At 44.2% G+C, this 23,984-nt stretch overlaps 2 protein-coding genes across 2 annotated transcripts; one reads left to right on the top strand and one right to left on the bottom strand.

Moving 5' to 3' along the window:
- Window positions 1–367: 367 nt before the first annotated feature.
- On the bottom strand, window positions 368–3,211 carry EXOC8 (exocyst complex component 8; the record flags this gene model as incomplete). Its single annotated transcript, XM_081997941.1, has 2 exons — window positions 1,648–3,211; window positions 368–976 (listed from the first exon to the last, which is right to left on the bottom strand). Exons 1-2 carry the CDS (start codon window positions 3,157–3,159, stop codon window positions 368–370), a joined length of 2,121 nt encoding a protein of 706 aa, XP_081854067.1. The 5' UTR covers window positions 3,160–3,211.
- A 392-nt stretch (window positions 3,212–3,603) lies between these two features.
- SPRTN (SprT-like N-terminal domain) lies at window positions 3,604–8,393 on the top strand (the record flags this gene model as incomplete). The annotated part of the gene is made up of 5 exons (XM_081998148.1): window positions 3,604–3,860; window positions 5,221–5,320; window positions 6,149–6,277; window positions 7,084–7,351; window positions 7,657–8,393. 5 exons carry the CDS (start codon window positions 3,604–3,606, stop codon window positions 8,391–8,393), a joined length of 1,491 nt encoding a protein of 496 aa, XP_081854274.1.
- Window positions 8,394–23,984: the final 15,591 nt, after the last annotated feature.

The raw sequence follows: 23,984 nt of genomic DNA on the forward strand, positions 1-23,984 counted from the left end.
CATGATGAGACGTGACCTTTTCCTGCCATATGGTGTACATATATTTAAGACTGTCACAAACATTTAGCCAAAACTTGTGTATTACAGTATTTCCCCAGTCACAAACACTATACAAGCCAGTCTTACAGCATATGCTGTCCAAGGGGATGTGACCCTGGCCTTACTTCTTGCTCCCCCTACCCCCCATCCACCAAGAAAAGCATTGCATCCTTGCAGGCTTTGATTGTATGTCTTCAGCTTCTGGAATGCAGCAGTTAGACTTCTGCATTTTTCAGGGACTCAGAAAACCCATTTAGTTCATATATTCAATGTACAACATTTTCAGTAAGTGCTTTCACACTCTGTTCATAAGAGCAGTTAGTCCACTTCACACCACAGAGGTGGTACTTTCTGGATTTACACGCATCAGTCTTGAAGCATTTCTCAGATCCTGTAGCTGCTTGGCTGGCTTTCCAACTCCTTCCTCAAATCTTTTTTCCACAACAGGAAGGACAGTTTCATACAGGAAGGATGCATTCTGCCTAATGAATGCTTTCTTCTCAGGGTCCTGTTCACACCGTAAACTGTAATCAACATGCTGGACAGCCACCAGGATGATTTCCACGAGACTCTCCAAAAGAACCATATGCAGCTCTGGAAAGTAAAGCTTTAATGCCTCCTCCAAGAAGGCCATAGTCTGCTTAGTGAAAGCTACTACAGTATAGCTAAGGTTGACCCAGCAGTCATCACCTGTGTATTGGTCAAAATTGCCCACCCCACAGCTCCTCATCTCCTCCCTGAGTTTCCCCAGTGCCTCTGGAGTCATTAGGTTCATCTTTCTCCACATCTCCTCCGAGTTGCGGTGTTTGGTGGCCTCGATGATGATATCTTTGTAGCTCTGTAAAGCACCTTTGATATCCTTCACCAGAAGGGCATGGATGATGAAGGTGAGATCCAGTCCAATCTCGCTAAGCTGCTTGCAGTGCTCTTTAGCTACCTTGGGTATTAACAAAAAGCAAAGGGTGTTAATAGTGTGCAGGCCCCCTTTACATTTTACACTTTCACCAAATTTATTATTCTCAGAAAACGGGGAAGCATAAGTCATACTTCATTTATTTCTCTTGCTTTAAGAAATTCCTTATTAATGAGAAATTAATAACTGAAAGATAAAACCTGCCCGTAAAAACTACTCTGGACAATTACATTATAGCCTCCAGACACAGGTTTGGGGTTTTTTTTTTCCCTATAAGCAGATGGAAGAAACCATAACCTGAGAAAGTTAGTCTTGCAAAAAATTATGGAAATATAGTCCAGGACAGGCTTGGAAAACAAACAAAAATTCTTCAAAATACTCATCATTCAGATGTAGCTTGTGTAAATTTTATCACCTCCTACTGGTTAAAGGCAAATTAAGAATAAACACATTTTGCATTTCTGATAAAGGCAGGGTTTTTCTTGCTGTGTATTTTCATCTTAATGCTTTCCTCTGTTAAATTGAAAAAAAACCAAACCAAGCCCAAATTAAATATTAACTTTTCAAAGCATGAAACCTCTCCAGAGACCCACTCGAGAGTCAACAACTAATCTAGGGTTAGAAAAGAGGATTTACAAGTTTTGCAGCCTTTGTGTTGGCCATCATGTTGCACTACCCTCTTTGGACCCTCTTACCTTGACGCACTCTGCTGCAGTCGACAAGCTCTCTTTACTATCAAATACTTGCTTGCTGAAGGCATCTACAAACATCCTCATGGAAGAGCGGGCCCAGACAACGAAGGCTGAGTAGCAGCCGTTGTTGCCAGCAAAGTCTGTCTCAAACTCTCTCGCCGTCTCTAGAAGGCTGGTGAAGAAGACATGGCAGAGCTTGTGGATGTAGAGCAGTGTGGCGCCCTCGATGCGCAGCTGTCGGATGGCCGTCTGCACCGCAGCTGCCCGGTTCTTCAAGAAGAGCTCACACGCCTTGGTGGACTGGCCCAAGCGAATGAGCTGGGACACGGCTCGGCGGGTGGCCCGTGGCCCTCCCCGCAGCGAGCGGTCTGGAGACAGCTCAAACACCAGCACATCTGTAAGCTGCCGGACCCGCTCATCCACTTTGGCCCGCAGCTCCTTCACGGGCTGGCTTGCGGGCTTGTCCCCCAGATACTCGTTAAGTTTATCCAAGAGGTCCACCGCCCCCTCAAAGTCCCGCTGAGCGATGCAGACATCCAAGTCCTCTGGCAGCTCCTGGATCCACTCAAGTGAGAGGTCGACCACCTCCTCCTCAGCAGAGGGCTCTTCTTCCTCCTCCTCCTCCTCCTCCTCAAAGGGATTGGTGGATTCGGGGGGTGTCGGAACAGGCCGGGGCAGGGCCTCCTGCTCCAGGCGTCGCTTCTCACTGAGGGCCCGGTTGCGCTTGGTCTCCTCCAGCACCTCCAGCCACTCCTTCTTGATCTTGGCATTCTCGGCCTGGAAGATGCGACTCTCAGGGAACATGAGCAGCTTGAACATGTCCTTCATGGGTGGGTTGTCCTTGACGTTGACCACAGCCAGCCCATCGAGGGGGTAGAGCGCGTCGTAGCGGTAGGCGCCACGGCGGTTTGGCAGGGCAGTGGCCACGAGCAGGCAGTCGTTCATGAGGAAGGCATGCACCCGCTGGATCTGTGCCATGTGGTCGGCATCGTACTCCACCAGGTCGCCGTTGTAGACCAGGTACTTGCCGGGGCTCTCGGGCAAGAGGTCACGGCAGCCCTCCACCTTCTCCAGGAGGGTGGTAAGCGTGCGCTGCCGCCCCTCCTCGCTGGCCGCAGCCTCTTTGGCCGACAGCGGCAGGAAGGGGTCGGCGGCGGCAGCGCGGCGGGCGCCCAGGGCGGGGTCGTCGCGATCGGCCTGGAGGAGCAGGGCCTGGGTGACAGCCTCCATGATGCCCTTCTGCTCGGTGAGGATGTGGCTGAGCTGGTACATCTCGCTCTCCAGGTAGCTGATCTCCCGCGCCGTCTCGATGAACTGCCGGTAGTTCTGGTAGACGTTGCGCTTCAGGCTCTGGGCCGTCTCCTCGCTCAGCGCCTGGATGCGCTGCCGGTGCTCCTGCAGGTCCCGGTCCCCGTCCGACTGCTGCGATAGCTGCTTCACATACTCCCCCGCCGCGAAGCCCCCCGACTCCAGCTGCCGCCGCAGCCGGCTCCCGCCGCCTTCGCCCAACGCCATCGCCGCGCCTCCTGCCGCCCCGCCGGCCGGCGCCCGCCCCGCCGCCGCAGCCGCTGCCGCCGCCGGGGAGACCGCCGCTGCGCCTGCGCCCAGCGGTACGTACGCCGCCTGCGCCAGCATCGCCCCGGCGAACGCGCATGCGCGAGCGCCCCACCGGAAAGCAGCTACCCGGAGCTTTGCGGGGCCGCCTCGCTGGGGAAGCACCGGCCTCGGACGGGGCGGGGCGGGGCAGGGGAGGACTTGAGCACGGATCCCGCCTCGCGCATGCGCCAGAAGGGTGGGGGGGAACAGCCTTTGCAGGCGTTCGGCGCCTGCGTGGTCGGAACGAGGTGGTGGCGTTTGCGTTGTTTGTAGCGCAGTGCGCGTGCGCCGGGGCCTTCTGCGGCAGACGGGGCGGCTTTAGCGCCCGGCCGTTGGGGTGGCCCCGCGGCGGCGCTGCGCGGGATGGAGGAGGACTTCGTGCTGGCGCTCCAGCTCCAGGAGCTGTGGGAAGCGGAGGATAAGGAGGAGGCGGAGGCAGCAGTGTGCCCAGAGGCCTCGCCGGACCCCTCGCCCCTCCGGCCGCTGTCGGTGGTCGACGAGGCCTGGGAGCTGCTGGACCCCAGCCCCGACGTGCACGGCCTCTTCGTGCAGTTCAACGAGGCGCTCTTCTGGGGGCGCCTGGCGGCTGTCGAGGTGTCGTGGAGCCCACGCATGACCCTGTACGCCAGCGGGTGGCGGGGGGCGCTGGGTCGGCTGTCAGGGCGGCCCTGCCTGGGCGGGGGGAGCGGCCTCGGTTGGGGCGGGGAGCTGGCGTGCGGAGGGGCTCGCCAGGAGCGGGGAGCCGGCGGGGGAAGCCGGTCCTTCCGAGCAGCGCTGCCGGATGGTGTTCCCGGCCTCGGGTTTCAGAAGGTGCCGTGCCTCTGAACGGCCCCAGCAGTGTGCTGCTGCTGTATCGGAGCTGTCGGAAGAGCCGCTGACCCATCAAATACGCTACGGCTCATTTCGTCATGTAGTTACGGGGATTGGGGAGGGGGAGGAAAAGCTGTCACTTGTCAGTGTGCTGCTCCCAACTGAGGCTTCGTAGGCACCATGTACTAGTGCCACAGCTTCTCTTCCAGGTATCTGAATGTCCTGCTTGTCTAACATAGCTCGTACTCCAGGATGTGGGTTGGTCACTGTCACTGTTTTGTCCTTCACTTGTCACCTTTGCCAGCTATAGATGGCTTTTCCCATGGTGCAGGAAAAACTGGAGAGATGTTAAATTGATATAAATAACTTGGTCTTAAAGTGTGTATGTCGACACTTAAAGGAATATACCTGTATTGCTGTCATTTTTCTTGTTCTCCGTTTTTATGATGGATTTACAGCATGGCAGAAGGCGATACAGAATGGTAATAGTATATTAACAAGACTTAGACTAGGAAGGGGAATATACAAGAAATCTGATACTAAAAAAGAGCTTTGAAGTGCAGGCTGCAGTTCTGCAGCAATCAGCTAATGCAGTTGCTGGCCGCTGGAATCCTGCCCCCTCTTGTCCTTTGCTGGTTGCAGTACTCTTTAGATGCTTGAAAATATTTGGGTGCTGAACCTGGTAGAAGACAACTCAATAACAAACAAACAAAAAAAGAAGTGTTTTCTGCTGGATTACTATGCATAAGTGATGATATGTAAAGGTTCAGTAAGAGTCAAAAGCTGGAGCAGGGTGAGGGGTGAAGTTGCAGCAACCAGCAGTTAAGTCAGTATTGGCTGCTGTGAATCTCCAGCCTCTGATTTATGTATTTTCTTCCATCAGGAGGAAAATTTTTTTCCATCTAACAAAAACAGCCCTTTGCCTCCTAAACAGGTTAGCTTGGAACAGTCCATTGTGATTTTTTTCTTTTTTTAATTGCTAGCTTTGAATTAAGTGATTACAAGAAATCTAATAGATTTTTTCAAGTAACCATTAAAAGTGTTTCTTCATGTTCTGAGTTACCTAGCCTGTGTTGGAAGAGGCCGGCATTTTAACTCCCAGTTCTCAATGTTCTTCATGCGCTACAGAAACAAGTAGCTTTTCATATTTTATTTCTGTGTCTCTTTCAGCTGTGCTGGAGTGTGCAGATATGAAGGAAGAGGTGGAATGTGTTCGATTCGTCTAAGTGAGCCGCTCCTAAAGTTAAGACCAAGGAAGGATCTTGTTGAGGTATTTGAAGATTGCTTGTGAAGATTTGAATCTGCACATAAGATGTATTGTGCCTTCCCCCCATACACGCATTTTGTATTTCATAGTGGAATTCTTATATATAGTGACTTGTAGATTGTAAAATAATGGTGGCTTTATTGCTATGTTTGTGTTGCTTATGTGGGCAACGTCACAGTAATCTTTCAGTTTTATATTTCTAAATGAGCAACTCTGAGTAAGAGTCTGAAGTCACTTGTTTATTTTACTGACTATAAAGGAAAAAAAAAAAACAACTTTTTTTTTTTTCTCCTAAATTATCCTCTAATATTAAGAATAAACATGGTCAGAAAGCATAATCAGAAAGTGATTGTAGTTTCATCTTTTAGGTCAAAAGGCCAACAGCAGAAAATAAGGATATAGGATATGAGTGTAAACATAACTTTGTGTTGTTTCTTGCGCTTCTGTCAGGGCTGCTTGTTTGACTTTGCTCAACATTCATATTTGCTTAATGAACAGAAGTGGGGTAGAGTTTCAACCTTCTCACAAGTGTGTCTCTGGTTGTAGAGGGGATGATCTCTTTAAAGATCTGACTTAAATTTGAGGATTATTTCTCCTGTTTAGAATGTCTCTTACTGTAGTAATATTCTCCAGCATGTTTTGGTGGTATGGGAATAGAGGTAATTTGATTTGACAGGTAGAACAAGCATTATATTTTATGATCCAGACTGAACATGTGAATGCATGAAAATAAGATCAGTACCAAGATAAATATAAAGGATACTTTCAGCTTAATTTTGAAAATATGTGTAATGCTTTTCAGTAAATAGCTAATCACTTGCATCGTTTCAGACACTGTTGCATGAAATGATCCATGCCCTGCTTTTTGTTACTAATAATGACAAAGATCGTGAATCTCATGGACCAGAGTTCTGCAAACACATGCGTCGCATTAATCGCTTGACTGGAGCCAATGTAACAGTAAGCATAATCCACTTAACGTAACTTAATAGAGGATTTTTTCCTGATTTGGTTTTTCAGTATGCCTGGTGTGGTATGAGTAATATACTTGTTCTTGTTAGACACTCTGCAATTTGCACCAATACAAATTTGCATCCAAGTGTGTGCCAGTTCCATAGTTATTTTGTTGGGGATGATGGTGGGAACAGGTTGAGGAAGATGTGGCGAGTTGTTCGTCATACAATTTTCAAGTATACTTTCTGTAAGTACTTTTCTTTAAACTTCTGTTTTAAACTTGAAACAACTTAATGATACCAGGGACAGAATGGCTCCATGTTCAGAATAATATTTGGGGAAAAGCAATCTGTTTTAGTTAAAAAGTGTATCAGTAAAGGCTAATGGGTTGATGATATTTAAAAATCATGTGTCTGATAAGATCAACTAGGATAATAGCTGGAGGGAGAATATAATACTGGTATTGTTTACAATGCATTCTAAGCAGTATGTCACTTAGGGTGAAATTGTAGAGAGATTTTCAAAGTGATTTTGTTGCAATTCAAACAGGATAGCCAGGACATATTCCTCCATATCCTGTCTTTTTTGGTTTTTTTTTTTTTTTTAAAGCTTTGTTTTAATGGTATCTAAATGTTGATCAAACTTTACCCAGGTTCAGCCCTTTTAAGTGGTAATGTAAAAATCACAGTAGTAATGGAAGGAATAAAATGGTAATATGGGTGAGTTTTTTTTAAATATTGTAGAGCTGGTGATATAAAATCAGAAACTTTCTGAATGATTGCTTTTTTTTTTTTTTTTTTTTTTAAACCTAGATCTATCATACTTTTCATGATGAGGTGGATTTGTACCGCCAGCACTGGTGGCGATGCAATGGGCCCTGTCAAAATAGAAAACCTTACTTTGGATATGTGAAACGTTCGATGAATAGAGCACCCTCTGCACGAGACTTCTGGTGGGTTGAGCATCAAGAGACATGTGGAGGTACATTCACAAAAGTGAAGGAGCCAGAGAACTTCTCTAAGAAATCCAAGGAGAAAACTCAGACAGCAGAATTTCCAAATTCTGAGTCAACTAACAAAGGTATTTAAAATAATTCTTTTTTTCTTTTCCAAACTGTTTTTCTCCAAACAGTTCCTTGAACAAATACAGATCAACCACTACATGAGCTTTGTTTAGATATTACTGTTACGTAGCAAAGAACATGGCCTATTTTATTTGTGCATTTCTAGGCTCCTTCTCAGCTTAATTGTTTGCAAAAGGTTTAGTTTGCTACAGTGTTTTCAAGCAGCAGATTTTTCGGCCCAAGCACTTAAAATACTAAGCCCATGATTTGTATATGAAAAAATTACTAACTTTTCTTACTTTCTTCTCTTCTTATTTTGCAGGCAAGACACAAACGCATGATATGCAAGATCTGATGCCTTTTAGTGGAAAGGGATATCGACTTGGAGGAGGAGACGGTGGACTCTTGGAAAAAAGCACAAATTCCAGCAGCAGGGTTAGAAACAGTGAAACACCTGGTTCACAGCATCGTTCAGCAGTAAAGACAATACCAATCCCGAAAAATGAGATCAAATTTGAAAAATCACCCCGTAGTGGCATCTTCTTTCCACTTTATACCGATGATGCCAGTGAGAAGATCAACTTAGCTTCAAAGCGTGAGTTTCCTAAACCTTCTGTTGCTAATACAAAAGCTTACAAGAATGTTGATGGATCACCTGTTAAAATTGCTCGTATTATGGAAGAAAAATCAAACCAAGGTTCTGCAAATGGCAAGAGGGTTATGCCGCTTCATAACAGGCCACCGAAACAAATTTGTTTTGAGCAGACAACAGCAGCTCAGGTTGCATCTGAGAAAAAAAGCCCTGAGTCTACTCATACACTGCAGCAATGGCCAAAAATGCAAGACAAAACTGCCTTTGAAAACTATTTCATTAAGAAAGGGAGTACTGATGTCACTTTAAGTATAAATACACCTATGAAAACCAAAGCTGAATCTACAGTGTCCTCCGCAAGTTCCAGCACTGCCCTAAGGCAGGATAAAAAAGTCAGTTGTCCTGTTTGCCACACTGAGGTTTTGGAGTCTAAAATAAATGAACACCTTGATTCTTGTCTTGCATAAAACCTTTCACAAAGCTGTCTCAAAAAGATAAACCAGGGCTGAAAACACTGCTTGAAAACTACTTTGCTCAGGGTTTGCTTAGCTGTGGTTACTTCCCTGTGTGCCTGTTTTGAACTGGAATTTAAACTACTGTCAGCATGCTGAACAACAAGTTTTGTGGAGCTGCACCTCAGCACTGACTAGGAAGCTAGCTGCTACTTGTGTTCCAAAGAATTGAACGCTTGTGTTTTAGTAGGTGGACGTTTGTGCCAACGCTCTTGCTGCAGAGTCTTGGTAATGGAGGAGGAGGTGGATACTTGCTGAACTGCATGTTTTCAAGGCAGTTTTTAAAATTAAGACTTCTTTAATCTTGCTAATCTATCTTTGTTCTAAAACCCCTGTGTGTTGGTTTTTCTAGATGTTTTTGGCCATACTTAAAGTTAACCACCTATAATTTATAAGAATTTTTCTGTGTACTGCAGTGTAATTAAGTGGCAGGTATTTTTAGAATAGTAAATATTTTGCGTAAGCCACTATTACACTCTCAGGTGGTCTTTCTCACCTGTGGCCTTTTCAAAAAGATAGATGAGGGTGAGAATCTCAAATATGGGCTTTTGCCAAAGATGGGAGAGGCATAGGCATCAAATCCATAGCAAAGCATCCATTTAGATTTAATGGGTGGATTGTAGCAGGGAAAGAGAAGATCCAGAAGGGCAATGAAGGTGCTAGGAAATTAAGCAGAAGATACTTGGTAGATGAGGAGAAGGCCCTACACTTAATAGCTCAATTTAAAAAAAAAACAAAAATAAATTCCTTTCAAGGAGCTTGTTTACAAAAAGGATTTATAAGTTAGCTATACTGTTAAAAGTTGAAGTGGTCAAATGGAAGCTAGTGAACATCTGTGTTATGTGTCTTTTGGTTCAGGATTCCGGCTAGACTCTTCACCCATTCTTTCTGATGATTTGCAGAAACTCTACGTTGAAAGTTCACTAGTTTTTAGGATATAGCTATTACATGCATGAGTAACTGACCCCCATATGCTGACACTAGTAAGTAAAAGTTGTGAGGAATATTGGTAGCAATACTGGTAAAGACTGTTCCTGGCTGTGTCATAAAAGCCTTTATGATTTTTCAGTTAAAACTTCCAGTGCTTTACAGATCAAAATGGCATTAAATTGACATTAGCTGACAGTCTTTGTTTTGCTTCCTCTGGAAGCCAGCCAGCTTGGTGGTTAGTATTCAACAAGCCAGTCAGTTGAGTACCAAAACCATTGTGCTGTGGAAGTTACGAATGCTGAGCAGATGTGTTTCCTATATAAACTTTCTGAAATGTTAACAGTTCTCTTGCTGCACTGAAAGTATCGAACTGGTTAAACAGGTAACAGCTTGATTCCTTATTTCTGAAACTGATTATAAATATTTTTGTTTAAAAAAAAATATTATGCTCTTTCATATATTGTTGCTACAACTTTAAATGGCTATATTAGCCTCAGATGCATATATGTTTGCATTTATATAATTAACTACTTGCTGCTCCCTTTTGAAATTGGGAAATAAACTGATGTGCAATGGCATTTGGCAAATGATACCTTTACTCATTTTAAACATTGGTGTATTTTTTTTTTTAATACTGATGATACAGATGTTTAATACGAATCGTTTTTTCTTGCATATTCTGAATAAATTGGTACTGAATTTTAAATTTTCTTAAGCCTGGGTTTCACATGGTAGTTGTGGCCATCTTGCGTTACTCACCAGTGGGCTCACTTGTGCATCTAATAAAAGATCTATTAAGCCTGACTGTTATGTATTAACACTTTTCCTTCTTAAGTTTCCCTGTAAAAACAGGTGTTGGTGAATATAGACTGCATCAACCTCTGCCTTCTCCATCATATTTTTAGTACAGTTTTACTTTTATTGCATTTCTGTGGAACATTTTACAAGTACAGATTTTAAAACTTGATTTGACAGGTTAATTTGCCATACTTCCTTCTTAAAACTGCAGTACCTGTCAGTATTCCCAGTGAAACTTGACATTTACAAGGACAGAACTACTCAGAAGTATTTGTACTATCATATGTATTTTTAAGACAAGGACTAGATTCACGTCATGAATGGTGTCTCACATCATGAAGCATTTTGTTAGAGGTATTTCCCTTACTATTGTTCCCATCAGTTTCCTGATTTGTCTTTCCCACAGCAACTGATAAGAGCAAAGGATTGCTGCAGGAAGGGAGGATTGAGGGCATTGTTAAATACATTTTCATATCCAAATGTATTTATTTTGTAAAGTCGTCTTTTACACCAGCAGTGTTTATTTGAACAACAAAGGGGCGTTGCGGGGGGAACTTAAGCTAAAGGCAAGTCCTGTCTCAAATATACAAGTGTCCTAAAACAGATCTGTTTTCAAAACCATGGAGCAGTTTTGGACCAGCTGTGGAAAAACACCACCTCTGCCCATGCATGTTTTTACAATGAAGTTCTATGATGCCAAGATCCCTTTTATAAAGGTGACAAAGAGCTGGGTGGATAGGCTTTGCAGTCGCTACCTATTGCAGGCCGTTATTAACAGGTCATGGCCTTGTGTTTTCAGGCATGTTACAGTGAATGCTGTTTCTATAAGACTTTGTTCTCGAATGCAATGTCCTTCCCACAATTACAACAATGACTACCACTATGTTTTTGCAGTATGTTGGTAAATGTGGGTCAAAGGTGAGAATTTCTCATCTTCCATATCAGCTGACTTTGTCCTGAGTGAGCTTAGAGACTGTCTATAACAACACAAACTAGTAATGAATCTTGAACAAACATGCTTCACTGAACTGCAAAATAAGTTGCCTGACTGGAAATCTGAGAAGTAAGTTAATACCCTTGACTTCTGAGACAAATCAGGTATGAGAGAGGGGCAACAAATGGTTCTGCAAACTAAAGGCAAAAGCAACCTCATTCTGTGGTGATCGACTGGAATTGCTCAGCATGGTTCAGGTAACCTTTCTAGAGGTTAAACCACCTAAATGGGGATTACTTAGATATTTCATTATTGAAATGAAAGAAGCTGCTCTTAAGTTGCCTTGAAACTGGTTTTTGGGCAAGAAGTCCTGAAGATCAAATGTTTTCAAGTACGTTTTTACTTGTTAGGGAGATGTCATCTAGGAAATTTTCATAATACTTGATGAGTTCTGATGAAGGAAATGGAAGTAGCATTTTTCTCTGGACTAGTAAAAATAAATTAGTATCTTGCAAGAAGATACATAATAGAAATAACACATTTTAGAAGTGATAGTATGCCACTCCTTTATATTTTACCATCTCCAGTAGTCCAACCACTATTTGTATTTGCCTGGGGTATCTAGGTCACAGGGGAAGTGTATCCTTACAGCAAGTTCAACTCCAATTCCTATGCGTAAGCTGATGAGCAGGTTATTTATGTCTAGGTGGAAGTACACTTCTCAGGCTGGGAAGGTGCTGCTGCTCAAACGGTGTGGGAATTAAGTTACCTAGATTCCTTTCTAGGAATGTCTTTCAAGAGAACAACTAAATGCTGTTCATATGGAACACCCTACAGAAAAGTAAAGCAAGTTACGTTGTATTGAAGCCTAACAGTGAGAAAGAACAAAGGGTGAGTTTCTGAAAAAAAGGGAGATGGATGTCTCTTCAAAAGTGCAATTCATGGTGATGATGGGGTAATGGGCTGCTCGGGCTGCCACCACAGCTCTTTGCTTCATTACTGCTGGGGCTGGTCATCCTTGAACATGGTGTCCATGCATCAGCTGTTGCATTTTGCCACCTTAAATTGAAAAGTCACGAAGAGGTTGAACTGGGTGACCTCCTGAGGTTACATCTGACCTAAATTCCCCTATGAGCATATGATCGATACTGCCTGACACAGTAATGACAGCCATGAAATGGCAGCTGTCCATCAGCTGTTTCTTACTTGCTTGCCAGCACTCATGAATTTTACACTACAAATTAAATACCTGAATTCTTACTTGCATTTGGACTCTACAGCTACCTGAAAGGGGGTTGTTCTCTTCTCCCAAGTAACTAGTGATAGAACAAGAGGAAATGGCCTCAAGTTGCACCAGGGGAGGTTTAGACTAGATACTAGGAAAAAATTCTTTACTGAGAGAGTGGTCCAACATTGGAACAGGCTGCCCAGGGAAGTGGTGGAGTCACCATCACTGGTAGTGTTCAAAAAACATGTAGACATGGCACTTTGGGACAAGGTTTAGGGGCATGGTGGTGTTGGATTGATGGTTGGACTTGATCTTAAAGGTCTTGTTCAACCTTAATGATTCTGTGATTATTACAGCTGTTTTGAAGTCTTAAGCTTAAAGAAACATTTGCTTGTGTAGGAACGGAAAGAGTCTACATTGCATTAGCCTTAAAATGTAGTTTATAAGGGTAGACAGGCCATGGAAGAGCCTTGCATTTCAGTGTATGTATGTGAAAACATACTGTGCCTGTTTTCATGTACTCGAGTAAATGGAAAAGCCAAGACTCCAGGCTGTGTGGAGCTTTGGGATTCTCCAAGAGGCCATTAGGTGGCACTCCTTGCACTTCGGGAATCCTTCGTTCTTCATCTCCAACCTGTACGGGGAAAGAGGAGAAAATGCAGAATTGGCAGCCTCGTCTTTCACCTACACCTGCCCTCCAGCCTGAAGATGGATCAGCAGGAACCCCCACTGGCCCATAAAGCAAGTTAGATTTTACGTGTGGGGTGTGGAGCGAGGTCTTCAACTAGCTGAGAGCTGAGAACTAGTATTTACATCTAACTGGGTCTTTTAACTTTGCTGCAGGAGGGACTTGGAAGGTGAGCCAGTAGCTCCTTTTTCTAGTTCAGGGTTCAGTGAATAACCCAAAAGGCATCCTTCTGTGGTCTGTATCTGCCGCACCACTTGGCATCCATTGCAGTGAAAAATCTAATTTTCTGTTGCCATATGGCATCAACCCAGGTCGGCAAGAGAGGCAGGATAAAGTTGTAGGGAGCCAGAGGGGTTTATAAACCACAAAACTTTTCTCTGGCTCCTTGGCTAAACCAGGGAGCTGGAGGGGTGCGACAGGCCGAGGAAAGGGTAGCGTACGGTAGGTGTGAAAGCTAAAATAGGGAGACGGCCTGTCCTTAATCCCTCCCTTCCCTTTTGGCTTCTGCCAGGCCAGGCCGCTTTAAGACTAGATTAAGTCTCTAAGAAGGTGCAGCAGCTTGGCCTGAATAGCTCTGTCCCAACCATCCGCTATCCTTCACATCATTTCATCTGCTTTTTTGTCCTAGTAAGTCTTAGACCTGACATTTCATAAAGTGCATAACAAAGAACGTTTGAAGGAGCGAAAACCAACAAGCCAAATACTTGACTCCCCCATTGCTTAATTTAGAAGCAGTAAATACTTTATTTTTCTTTAAATGACGTTGATCTCTGGACTGTAATTTGTGTGTTCACTGCAAGTACCTTCTCTTCAGAGATGTTACTAATTGCAGAAAGTCTGGGGTAAAATGTGGACTAGAGCTCAGTGAAGTCCCAGTACAGTATCTTACCTATAGGAATATGGTTTAGTTGGGGTTTTTAATTCTTCTGGTAGTTTCATTCAGTGACTCACTGATGGGGGGAACAGCCAAAGGTCTTCTCTGCTCTTACTCTGCCTCCTCCCCACTGCTTCTCTCCCCTGCCTTTGCCCTCCCACTGACCACCCCGGTCTCTTCCCAGAAGCATCCTAGTAATTATCCACTTCCTTCCCAGAAGAATCCATCCAGTGAGTGTGCTGCCACCCATTTGTAAGCGGATTTTGGTTCACTGGCAGGGTGTGGGTTGTGTTTTGACAGAGGCACAAAGCAAAAGAAGCTTCCTCGGAGGGTGCCCACCTGCAGAAGCTGGCGCAGCCTCTGCAGCACTTGCCTGCAGCCGGCGCACGGTGGGACGCAGCTTGCCCGCAGGACCCACATATGGCTTGAGGAAGCACTGACCATTTTGTTCAGCTCAAGGGCAGCACTCCTCAGAAGGAAGAAATGATTTGACCAGAGCAGTTTAATTTTTATGCCTCTTCATTTCGAGCGCAGTGTACCAAGTCCAAGGGCTTTATGCGTAACCCAGCACACACTTGCTATTTTACAGGCATTACTCCCAAGACTCATAGAGGCTGTGCTATTTATAGCCCACAGCACGTCTTGCACTAGCTGTTTTTCAACCAAGCAAGACAAACTCCCTGGTGTGCGACAGGACCACACAACTTGGCACAGGCTGCTCCAGATAACGTGGCTGTGGAAGGATACGGTACAAAGTCTGGGCTCTTCTGGCAGATGACAAATGGGAACACATCCAAAGGGAAGAGTCGTTCTGAGGATAAAACACCCCGGGGGCTTCAGAGAGGATGGCATCTCTACCAGGTGGGTTACGGAAAGCTGCAAGTTGGGGACTTCAGTCTGCTGTCTTCTGCAGGATATGTTGCCAACAATTATTTGGGTTAGTCTTTAGCTTTGCATTTAGCAGTACCTCTATAGGAGAGCTAATTTAAACGTAAGAAACAACTTTATTACAGTGAGGGTGGTTGAACACAGGAACAGGTTGCCAAGAGAGGTTGTGGAGTCCCCATCCTTGAAAATACTCAAACCCCAACTGGACATAGTCCTGGGCAGCTGGCTCTGGGTGACCCTGCTCAGGGCAGGAGGGCTGGACCAGACCATCTCCAGGAGCCCCTTCTACCTCCACAGCCCTGGGTTTCTGTCCAACAACCCCATGAGCGCTTCGACAGAGTGGAATTACAGCTGAAGGCAGTTAAGATCCATCTGCTTGCCCTTGTGCTGGCACAGCCCAGGAGTGCTCACACCACCTCTAACCACCATTTCCAGCTGCATGTTTCTTCCTCTCCCTGCAAGGTTTGGCAGGGGCAGCTCTCATTACTGCCACCACCCAGGCCACGTCCGGGAGGGACAAGTCCCCCATCCCACGCATCAGAGACTGGGGAACTTCAGGCAGGAGCCAGGCACGTGCCACAACACAAAGACAGGTACGAGGAAGCTCTGCCCTGCCAAGCCGAGCAGAGCAGCAGGTAGCTGGGTCACCGCTTCTCACGGCCTGCCCTGGAAAGGCAGGTTTTAATTGCTGCTTCCTCATTAAGCTACAAAATGGGGTGAGGGTGTGGGGGTCAGGATTATCAGCCCTGCAGATGACGTGAATTAAAGCTCAGATGTAATTAACTTTGAATGTACCTGTAAGAGATTTAGAAGGCAGGAAAAGCACCTGATGACAGGAAATAGGAGGTATTTCAGGCGCTGCAAAACCCCGAAAGACTATTCAAGCTAGCTGGCAACATTTCCCAGGCAATTTGGCAGAGTTAAGAGGACACACCCAAGAGGTTTTACTGCTAGCATTTGGGCTGACGCTTAGGTCTTGAAGAGCAGTTTTGTCAAAGCAGGCACACATCCCGAGTGGTAAGTGTTGTCACGACTTTGGAGCTTTTTGCAAGGTGTTACGGATACAAGCATCCCCCGAAGGAACAAGGAGACCTGAGGTTGGAGGAAAACGCCTAAAGTTGCCTTAATGCAGCCTTCCTCTTAATCCCTTTACACGCTCCAGAAATGTTACCTTCCCTCGGATTCTTCTGCCGTGGAGCGCTCCCACACTAAACTAACGCTTTGCACTTAGCGGCGCAGACGCTGAGCCACACGTAGGGTTGTGGTCCATCTGCACCCCCCCTGCAGCAGGTACTGAGGGAAATGCTGCCTTAACTCCCTCAGGAAGAGCGACTGGAGGTCTCTGCTGTTGGGCAAGCGTCCTCACTCAGCTTTGGGTTGTTATATGATGGGTTGATCCGAGCCCTGAGTGTATTTTCACATGTGGCTGTGGATTGGGGTTGAAGTGATACCATTTTCAGGAGAGGGACAAGCAGGTGTCCTGTTTGTGGATCCCGCACCAGTTTCCAGTCTCCTTGTGTCTCTCCCTTTCCTTTCTTCAACAGAAAGACTACTTGGCGTGAAACTGCTCCTGGGTGATGCTAGCATGGGTAGATACACTGAATTCAGTGCCAGCTGAAGGGTATGTCCCATGAACTGCCACTGTGTATAATCCCACCACCTCTACCAAAAGAGGAGGAGCACCCTCAGCAATTCAAGATTAGTTTGCTTCCCCGAGACGGTCAGCAGCTTGCCACACAGAGCTTTTGTCAGGCAGCACAAACTCAGGGCAGGTAGCAGCAGCAGCCAGAGGCTACACTGCTGGCCATGGCTTGGTAGCCGCTCTAGGCATTTTTCGCAACTCTCGGCCAAGGGCTTAGGTAGCACCTGGCCACCTGGAAAAGCAGCCACCAGGCTGCTGCCAGCCTTCATCTCAGAGAAAAAAAAAAACCCAAACATTTTCCTCAGCCAAGTATTTCATAATTTCATCCAACACCCACGCAAGGGGTGTAGCGCAAAAGCTGCCAGCCCGGCTGCCAGCACACGGGACGACGCTCGGGGAGCTAACGCAGCTGGAAGGGCGCAGAAGCGCTGGGTTCGCGAGGGGCAGGGGAGGCCCCCGGGCGTGTGCGGCAGCAGACGCGGCCAGGGAGCGCGCCGGGGAGGCAGGAAGCAGAGCTGCTCTTCTCCCTGCCCTCCCGCCTGCAGGTACTAGGGCAAATTTGCAAACCCGCCGCAGGGACTGGAGGTGTAACCACCCACCTCCTGCTTCCCCCGCTCCTTCATCCCTGCACCGGTGGATGTTTAGTTGTAGGTAAAGCTGCCTCGTGAGTATCTAAACAAGAGCTTACGCCATCGTAATCCAACAACAAAAAAGCCTCCCGACCAAAACACACATCCTTTGATCCCTACAAGTTAAAATAACTTTTGTTTGCGCAGCACAACATCCTCCACCTAAAACAGAGCGACTTGCCTCTTTGTGGTCTCTAGGACACTAAGAGCACGTTTTTCTGCTCTTAGGGGGAGGCCTGGTCCCGGTTAGGACGCCGAGGGGACTCAGTCACCCGCTCTTGCCTCCAGCTGTCCCTGGGAGCAGGTTCCCGAAGCATTTCTGCGTCCCCGCGCCCCCGTAACAGCCGTGCCGCAGGCACCTTCCCCTGCTCACCCGCACAAAGCCCCCGCACCCTGCGTGGTTTCCTCGATTTGTATAAGCCTAATTTTTCACTGTAAAATACATGCCTTGCCTGGTTACGCCATTGCGTAACGTTGCATGGTTATGAACTTGCAGCAGCTCCTAACTGTCTACAGTTGTTTGCTATTTTGCTGTTTTAAATAAAGGGCTTTTTTAAAAACTAAAGTGTTCTCACAGTGCAGGTAGGGAAAAATAGAAGTAACGAAAGCTGTTTAGAAATTGCCACCTACATCCTACTAAAGAGTCCTACATGTAACAGAAGGACCAAAGAGAGTTAACTTACGACAGTTTTTGCTTGTTCATTTAAATATGACTGCGCAGGACGTGCCCAGCACCACATCACTCACTATTATGTCGTGGCTGGGGAAGTGAAGGGAAAATAAATATGCCCAATCTGACAGCTCAAACCTTGCTCTTTGCTGTCGGGAACACCATCAACTGGACTCTAATCTCACAAAACAAATTCTGCTATTACCCATGGCCCCGATTGCCAAACGTTAGTGGTGTCCACAATCACATTTTCCTTGGAGAAGTATTTTTTTCTTGATGTCCAAAGATGTTGCCAAGTGCTCAAATAAAAACAGTTCTTCTGAAATCTTTCTGTTCCGGTCACCCAAGGTACTGAACTTACCAACAGCCAAGATTGCACTTCTCAGGTTTAGGGGTGGTGGCATGTAGTTTTCTTCCTGGCTAGTGGTTTGTTGGAGGTTTTTTTGACACATTCACTCCCATCTTCACTCTACGGAAAAACTTCTCAGGATTGCAACGGCAATTAATCAAGCTCCAAAATTCTAGTTTCCTTATGTTTCCTAGATTCCTCTGCTATAATGTAATCTTTATTAATAGCTTTTTAAAGCCTGCTTAGATACAGTAATGTAAGCAAGATACATTTACAACCTAAGTAACTTGCGTTAAGACAATTCTCATCATTTTTTGGTTTGGCTTTTTGTTTGACCCTTGCTTTCTTTAGGTAGTGAAATACCAGCTCACAACCCAATAAAATATTCAGGTATTAGGCTTTCTGTTTGTGAGTAGGAGTCAAATCTCTGCATTTTAGTCATTCTGGATTCATCTATTTAAAAGCAGAAATAAAATTGAACCACACCAGCCCTTGAAACGAGCCCAGGAGAGGAACTGGTTCCACCCTGGCAAACCACACTGACACACAGACAGGCCCACCACAAGGATCACTCCATCCACATGGTGAATATTCAGAGATTAAATTTGGCTTCCCGTCTCCAACTGTATTTGAAAGAAATGATGGGTTTCCTGTTTAGACACTGCCCTGAAGCAGTGAGTCAGCTGTGTGTGATAACTGGCTAGTTGTTAGTCCATCTGTGTGTTCTACATCTCTCCACGTTCAGATGTGAGGCATGCCCAGCAAAATTTTAGCCATGTGAAGATGCTGGTACTGGGCTTATAGGCTAAACGAGCTGGTCACGTTTTCCAGCATTTATCACCACGTTATGTGCAAGGTAGTTATAGTAAATTCTCCAGGAGAACCCATAAACTATTACCAATAGAAGTTTAATCCTGAGCTGCACATTTAATAAGAGGGGGGAAAAATCCCCAAAGTCCAACTTAGAACTAGAAGACAGAGGAGGAAACCAACTCATAGTTCAAGCAAAAAGTTATGAACCTCTCATCTTCAGAGATAAAAATAAGCTATTTTACAACACACATCCGTGAAGAGAAAGGATGGATGGGATGCATCAACAACTGTTTTTCGTGAGGCAAACACATAGTGTACTGGTTCTCCTCACTCCGTGTTCTTCCCCAAAGCAGACACCTATAGCACAGTTTTACTTGGCATGTCCCATATACCTCATACCCACCCCACACACGTATTTTATCTTGATCTCATGCATCGGTCTCTTCCCATCCTACTTTACCATTTCTATTCAACACATTCCTTCCTCCCTGTCCTGCTATGGACTTGAGTCTATTTCCAATGGGTTGGTGGTTTGCATCTCATCTGCCCCTTCCACTTTTAGAGCCAACTCTTAGTACCTGGTTTGCCCAGTTGGGAGCTATGGGGTTGGGGTTTTTTTCTTATTTCAGGGAAGGGAAAAATGTGCTGTATTTTCCCTGATCTTCAAAGCTATGGGGAAAAACTTGATGGCTGCGTCAGCGGTAGCAAAAGTCAAGAGAGCAAATTCTCTGGAACTGGTTTTGTCTGGTAGGACAGAGGACATTGAACCTGCTTCTGTCAGCTGCTATGCACCCCCACTAGACAGCGTCAGGCAACTCGGATTCGGCAAACGCTGCAGAGTGAACACAGCTCCTGCAGCAGTGTAATAGCACAAAGAGACTCCAGTGCATATGCAGTAATTACTTACATTCAAGCTTTACTTTACATCCGCCAAAAAAGCTAAGCGAGTATTTTGTATGAAAGCCGACAATGGGAGACCCAAGTTTCTGCAGATTCATACCCACCCCCACAAAAAGAATAAAGCAGATGAGATCCAAATCCAGTTAAGTCCCATGAATTTATGAATTTCTTCAAAGTCTTTACTGCTCAGTACTCCTAAATTCCCACCATGTATTTGCAAGTGCACACTGCTATCTGCATATCTGCATGCCTGCAGGCAAGGTACGCAAGGCTAGACTTCCGGGGCTTTGAGACTTTGAGTTTGCTATTGTCGCTTAGCACTCTTCCCTCTTCTTCAAAGCTTTCAGCAAGCACAAAAATGGTACTTTCCAGTCTGATTATACTTACCAGTATGACTCAGAGATGTGATCTTTCCACTCCTGACCTTAAAGTGGTCAGCACAGCCAGATGTTTTACATAAGATCCAGGCTGTCAGCTAGCTCCCGCTTAGATTTGCAAGTGTCTTTCTTTTGAGAAACACCCAAGAGATACTTCATCTTTCCCCAGTGCAGTGTTTGACGTTACTATGCAAAATGATCCCCCTGCATATAGTGCTCAACAATGTGATAATTTTAAAAAAAAAAAAAAAAACAGGTCTATACAGGATGGTTCCAAGTGCTAGAAAGGCTTCTTCCTTGTTCAATGTAAAAGAAAGACAGGGAAGATGCTATTTCAAGAGAACATGTAAGAAATTACACAGCACTGAAGCATGGAAAAAGCCTCAAAGCACTTTGGGATCCGGTCAGTGCTGCTGCACTTAGGTTTCAGCCTAATGCACTGGCAAGAACCATCACCTTAGGGCAGAACTGAGCACAAGAGGTACCCAAGTGCCATGAAAGGTGCACTAAGGCTGGCAGACTCACCCGGAGATACAGGTAACGCTTCCCGAACCAACACGAGACAGACAAGCAGAAGCAAAGTGGCTTCGCAAGAGTTAGAGCAATGGTAGAAGCACAGCCAGCCAGATGTTTCCTTGATTACCATACAGTCATTACGAAGCTCATCAAAAAGCTTAGGGAAATTGTGTGGCATCTCGTATGGGTTGGCATCTGTAGACTCATACCATTCTTCTGACATCTTCAAAGGGCCCATAGTTCATCGGGAGCCACGTAAAACTGAAGAGCTCCCATTAAACCTTACAAATCCTGTTTGAAGAGGACTTTCATTTTGCACCTCACGTACCTGTCAAAAAGTGGTGAAATAACTAGAGCTGCCTCTATGTCCACTGTCACTCTCCAGCCAGCCTAAACTTTGTGCTGTTTTTGAGGGAGAAAATCATCAGGAAAATGATCACCACCCCCAGGTAACTGTAGGCAGCCTAAAAACACCCAAACAGACCCTTCTCCAGAGCTCTGATTAAAAACGAAAAATCAAAACACACACACAAAAAAAAAAAAAAAAAAACCCCAAACAAAACAAAATATCCCCTAGAAAACCACCAAAAATCCTTACTTGCTACAGAGTAGTTTTGAAAGTTACAAAGATTACAAATAACCACATAGTTTTCAAGAACCTTTATACATCATCTTTTTTAATTAGATTAGCTTTACAAGCAACTTGAGAGCTCTTTCATAATGAACACTGCTTTTCAAATTACACAACTTTATAGGCAACCTGTAAATGAATCCTGAATTTCTTTGCCTGCTATAGATAAAGGTCTCATATTTCACAGCCAGCTAACATCATGAATAAAAATAGCATTATGAAGCTTTATCTTTAACCAGGACTAGACACATACAGATCATAAGACAGTTTAAAAAATAGTTTTAAAACAAGGACCTGCTTGGTGATGCTCAAGACTGAATATTCAACCGACATGAAATGAACAGTTTCTAAAGAACATGGAAGAAATGGCTGACCTGATTTGTTGACCCTATTGTAATGACTCACATGGAGTGAAAAATTAAGCACTTTTTAAACCTGTCTGGCAAGCACAAACCTACAGTGTGATTAGAATTTGATACGCCGTGTAACTGCAGAAATTTGAATTACAGAGGGACTGAAATGAGTTTAAAGGCTTATGCTTACATTTCTAAAACAAAACCAACCAAACCTCCGTTAAAGTAGCACTAAAGAAGATGAAGTAGAAGAGGTGGCTTTTTTGCTTGTTTCATTGCTAGCCTAAATGCACTGCAGACCAGACAGTAATGGAGATTTGCACTCCTTGGCCAGGTTGGCAGAGGCACTTGCAGTAAAGGTATCCTGTCTGTTTTTCTGGGAAGAAAAGAGGGAAGAGGAAGATAACTGTAAAGGGAAAGAACTTATTAAAAAAAGGAAGAGCAAAATCAAAACAAACCTGGGATTTCTGTTGGTTCTCCTAAGTGATATACCAATACTGAATTTTTTCCCCCTTCTGTCAGTTTGTTACTAAACAATTAGCTTTTTCATGTTTTACATGAACAATAGTAATCTTTTTAATAAAAAATTACTGAGCTTTCCATAGAAAAGGTCTCTAATTGAATACAAACTATACAGATGCTAAAATTGTCACAAGTTGTAATATATACAGAAATATTTCTGTACACTCACATTGTTTTGGCTAAGTAAGGAAATAAGGGACAGATAGAAAACTGCAGTGGGTAAGTCAATCAACCCCCAAACTCCTGTAAATATGAATGCTGTCTTTTATAGGTTTGCTTTTGTTTTCTCAAGCTTTTAAAGCTCAGGAAAAAAAAGAAAGAAGAAGAAGAAATCAGTGTCCAAAACATCCATTTCTTAAAAATAAGAATATCAAAGTTTCTGCACATCTCACTTTTATTCTCTGATGTCCCCTCTCCTTGATAAAATGAAAACAATGTAAAACAAAGTAAATGTTTTCTTACTAAATATATACCTCACTATTGGTCAAAGGGCAGTGCCTTTTTGGGGAAATCCTTCAGCACAGTGAAAACCTAAAGATGTATTGCACAAGGAGCCTACAGTGATGCACTTCAGCTTCAGTGTGCAGACTATCTCCTTGATACTATATAATAGATCAAGGTGTCAACTTACAGACTGCACGGGACACCAACATTTGAAAAGGAAATTAAAAAAAAGTTAATTTTAAGTATTCTATTAACTTATATACAAAGGAAAGGGTGGTGGCAAGTATTCTTTAGAAAAGGGAGAAAGCTCAAAATTTTCTGTCAAGTACATAAGGAGGTTCTGGGTACCTCTAATAGCCTAGGAAAGCCCTTGTATATTCTTGTAACTTGATGGTATTTACCAGGTCCCCAAAGCCAATGACAGCAACCGATAGTGTCAAGTTCACTTAGTGCCAGTCACTTAAAAAAAAAAAAAAACAAAACAAAAAACCAAACAAACAAAAAAACCAACCAAACAAACACCAACAAAAACCAAAAAAAACCAAAGAGACAGAAACTTCCCCTCTGTGGATTCAACATACAAAACCACAAACTGAATGTTACTAATAGCAAGATACTGATTTGCTTCTGTTAATAAGTTTCAAGAGGACATAGTCAAAAAAAAACAATACAGCAGCAATCTTTAAAAGTTAAGATTAGTGTGAGATATGATATAAAACAATCAGGTTTTTAGCTGGTAATTAAAGTGCTCCTTTTCTGACGTAAGGTGTAAAGAAAATTAAAGTGATTATCAGTTACTGGCAACCCTTACATTAAATTAGGTCTTTCATGGCAGAGGAGAACAGTATGAAGAGTTTTACAAAAATAGATCCATGGTATTTTGGAGAATACTGTGATTTTTTTCTTTTTTTTTTTTTTCAGTTTTTCTTTTTTTTTTTAAGACTCAATTTTGATAAACTGTACCTGGTCATACAAAAATTACCCAAAATTCAAACTTTTACCATATAAAAAAAGGGAGAGATGAATTGGATTCAGCTGGATGACAGGTCTGGCAAAATATAAGGATGGACAAATTCTATGTAGGGCACTTATTTATGTCCAGATGCATATGCTGTTTCTTACTGATTGCTTATCTTCTTCACATAAGCAGTCACAGGCCTGGAGTCACAATCACATAGTACAATGCTTCAGCAGTCAAAGAACCTTCTATTTGATGCAACATTGAAACACTGTTCGCTTCTTTATTAAAACGTTGGTTTGTTGTCGATTTTCCTTTATCTTGTTATTCACATTCAAAAGTTAATAGATAGCATCAAGATTTATCAGGGAGAATAGCAAGGGGAGTTGCTAAATCAAAGGC

The sequence above is a fragment of the Phaethon aethereus genome, assembly GCF_964289735.1.
Source record: "Phaethon aethereus genome assembly, chromosome: 3".
In the NCBI taxonomy this organism is placed as follows: domain Eukaryota; kingdom Metazoa; phylum Chordata; class Aves; order Phaethontiformes; family Phaethontidae; genus Phaethon; species Phaethon aethereus.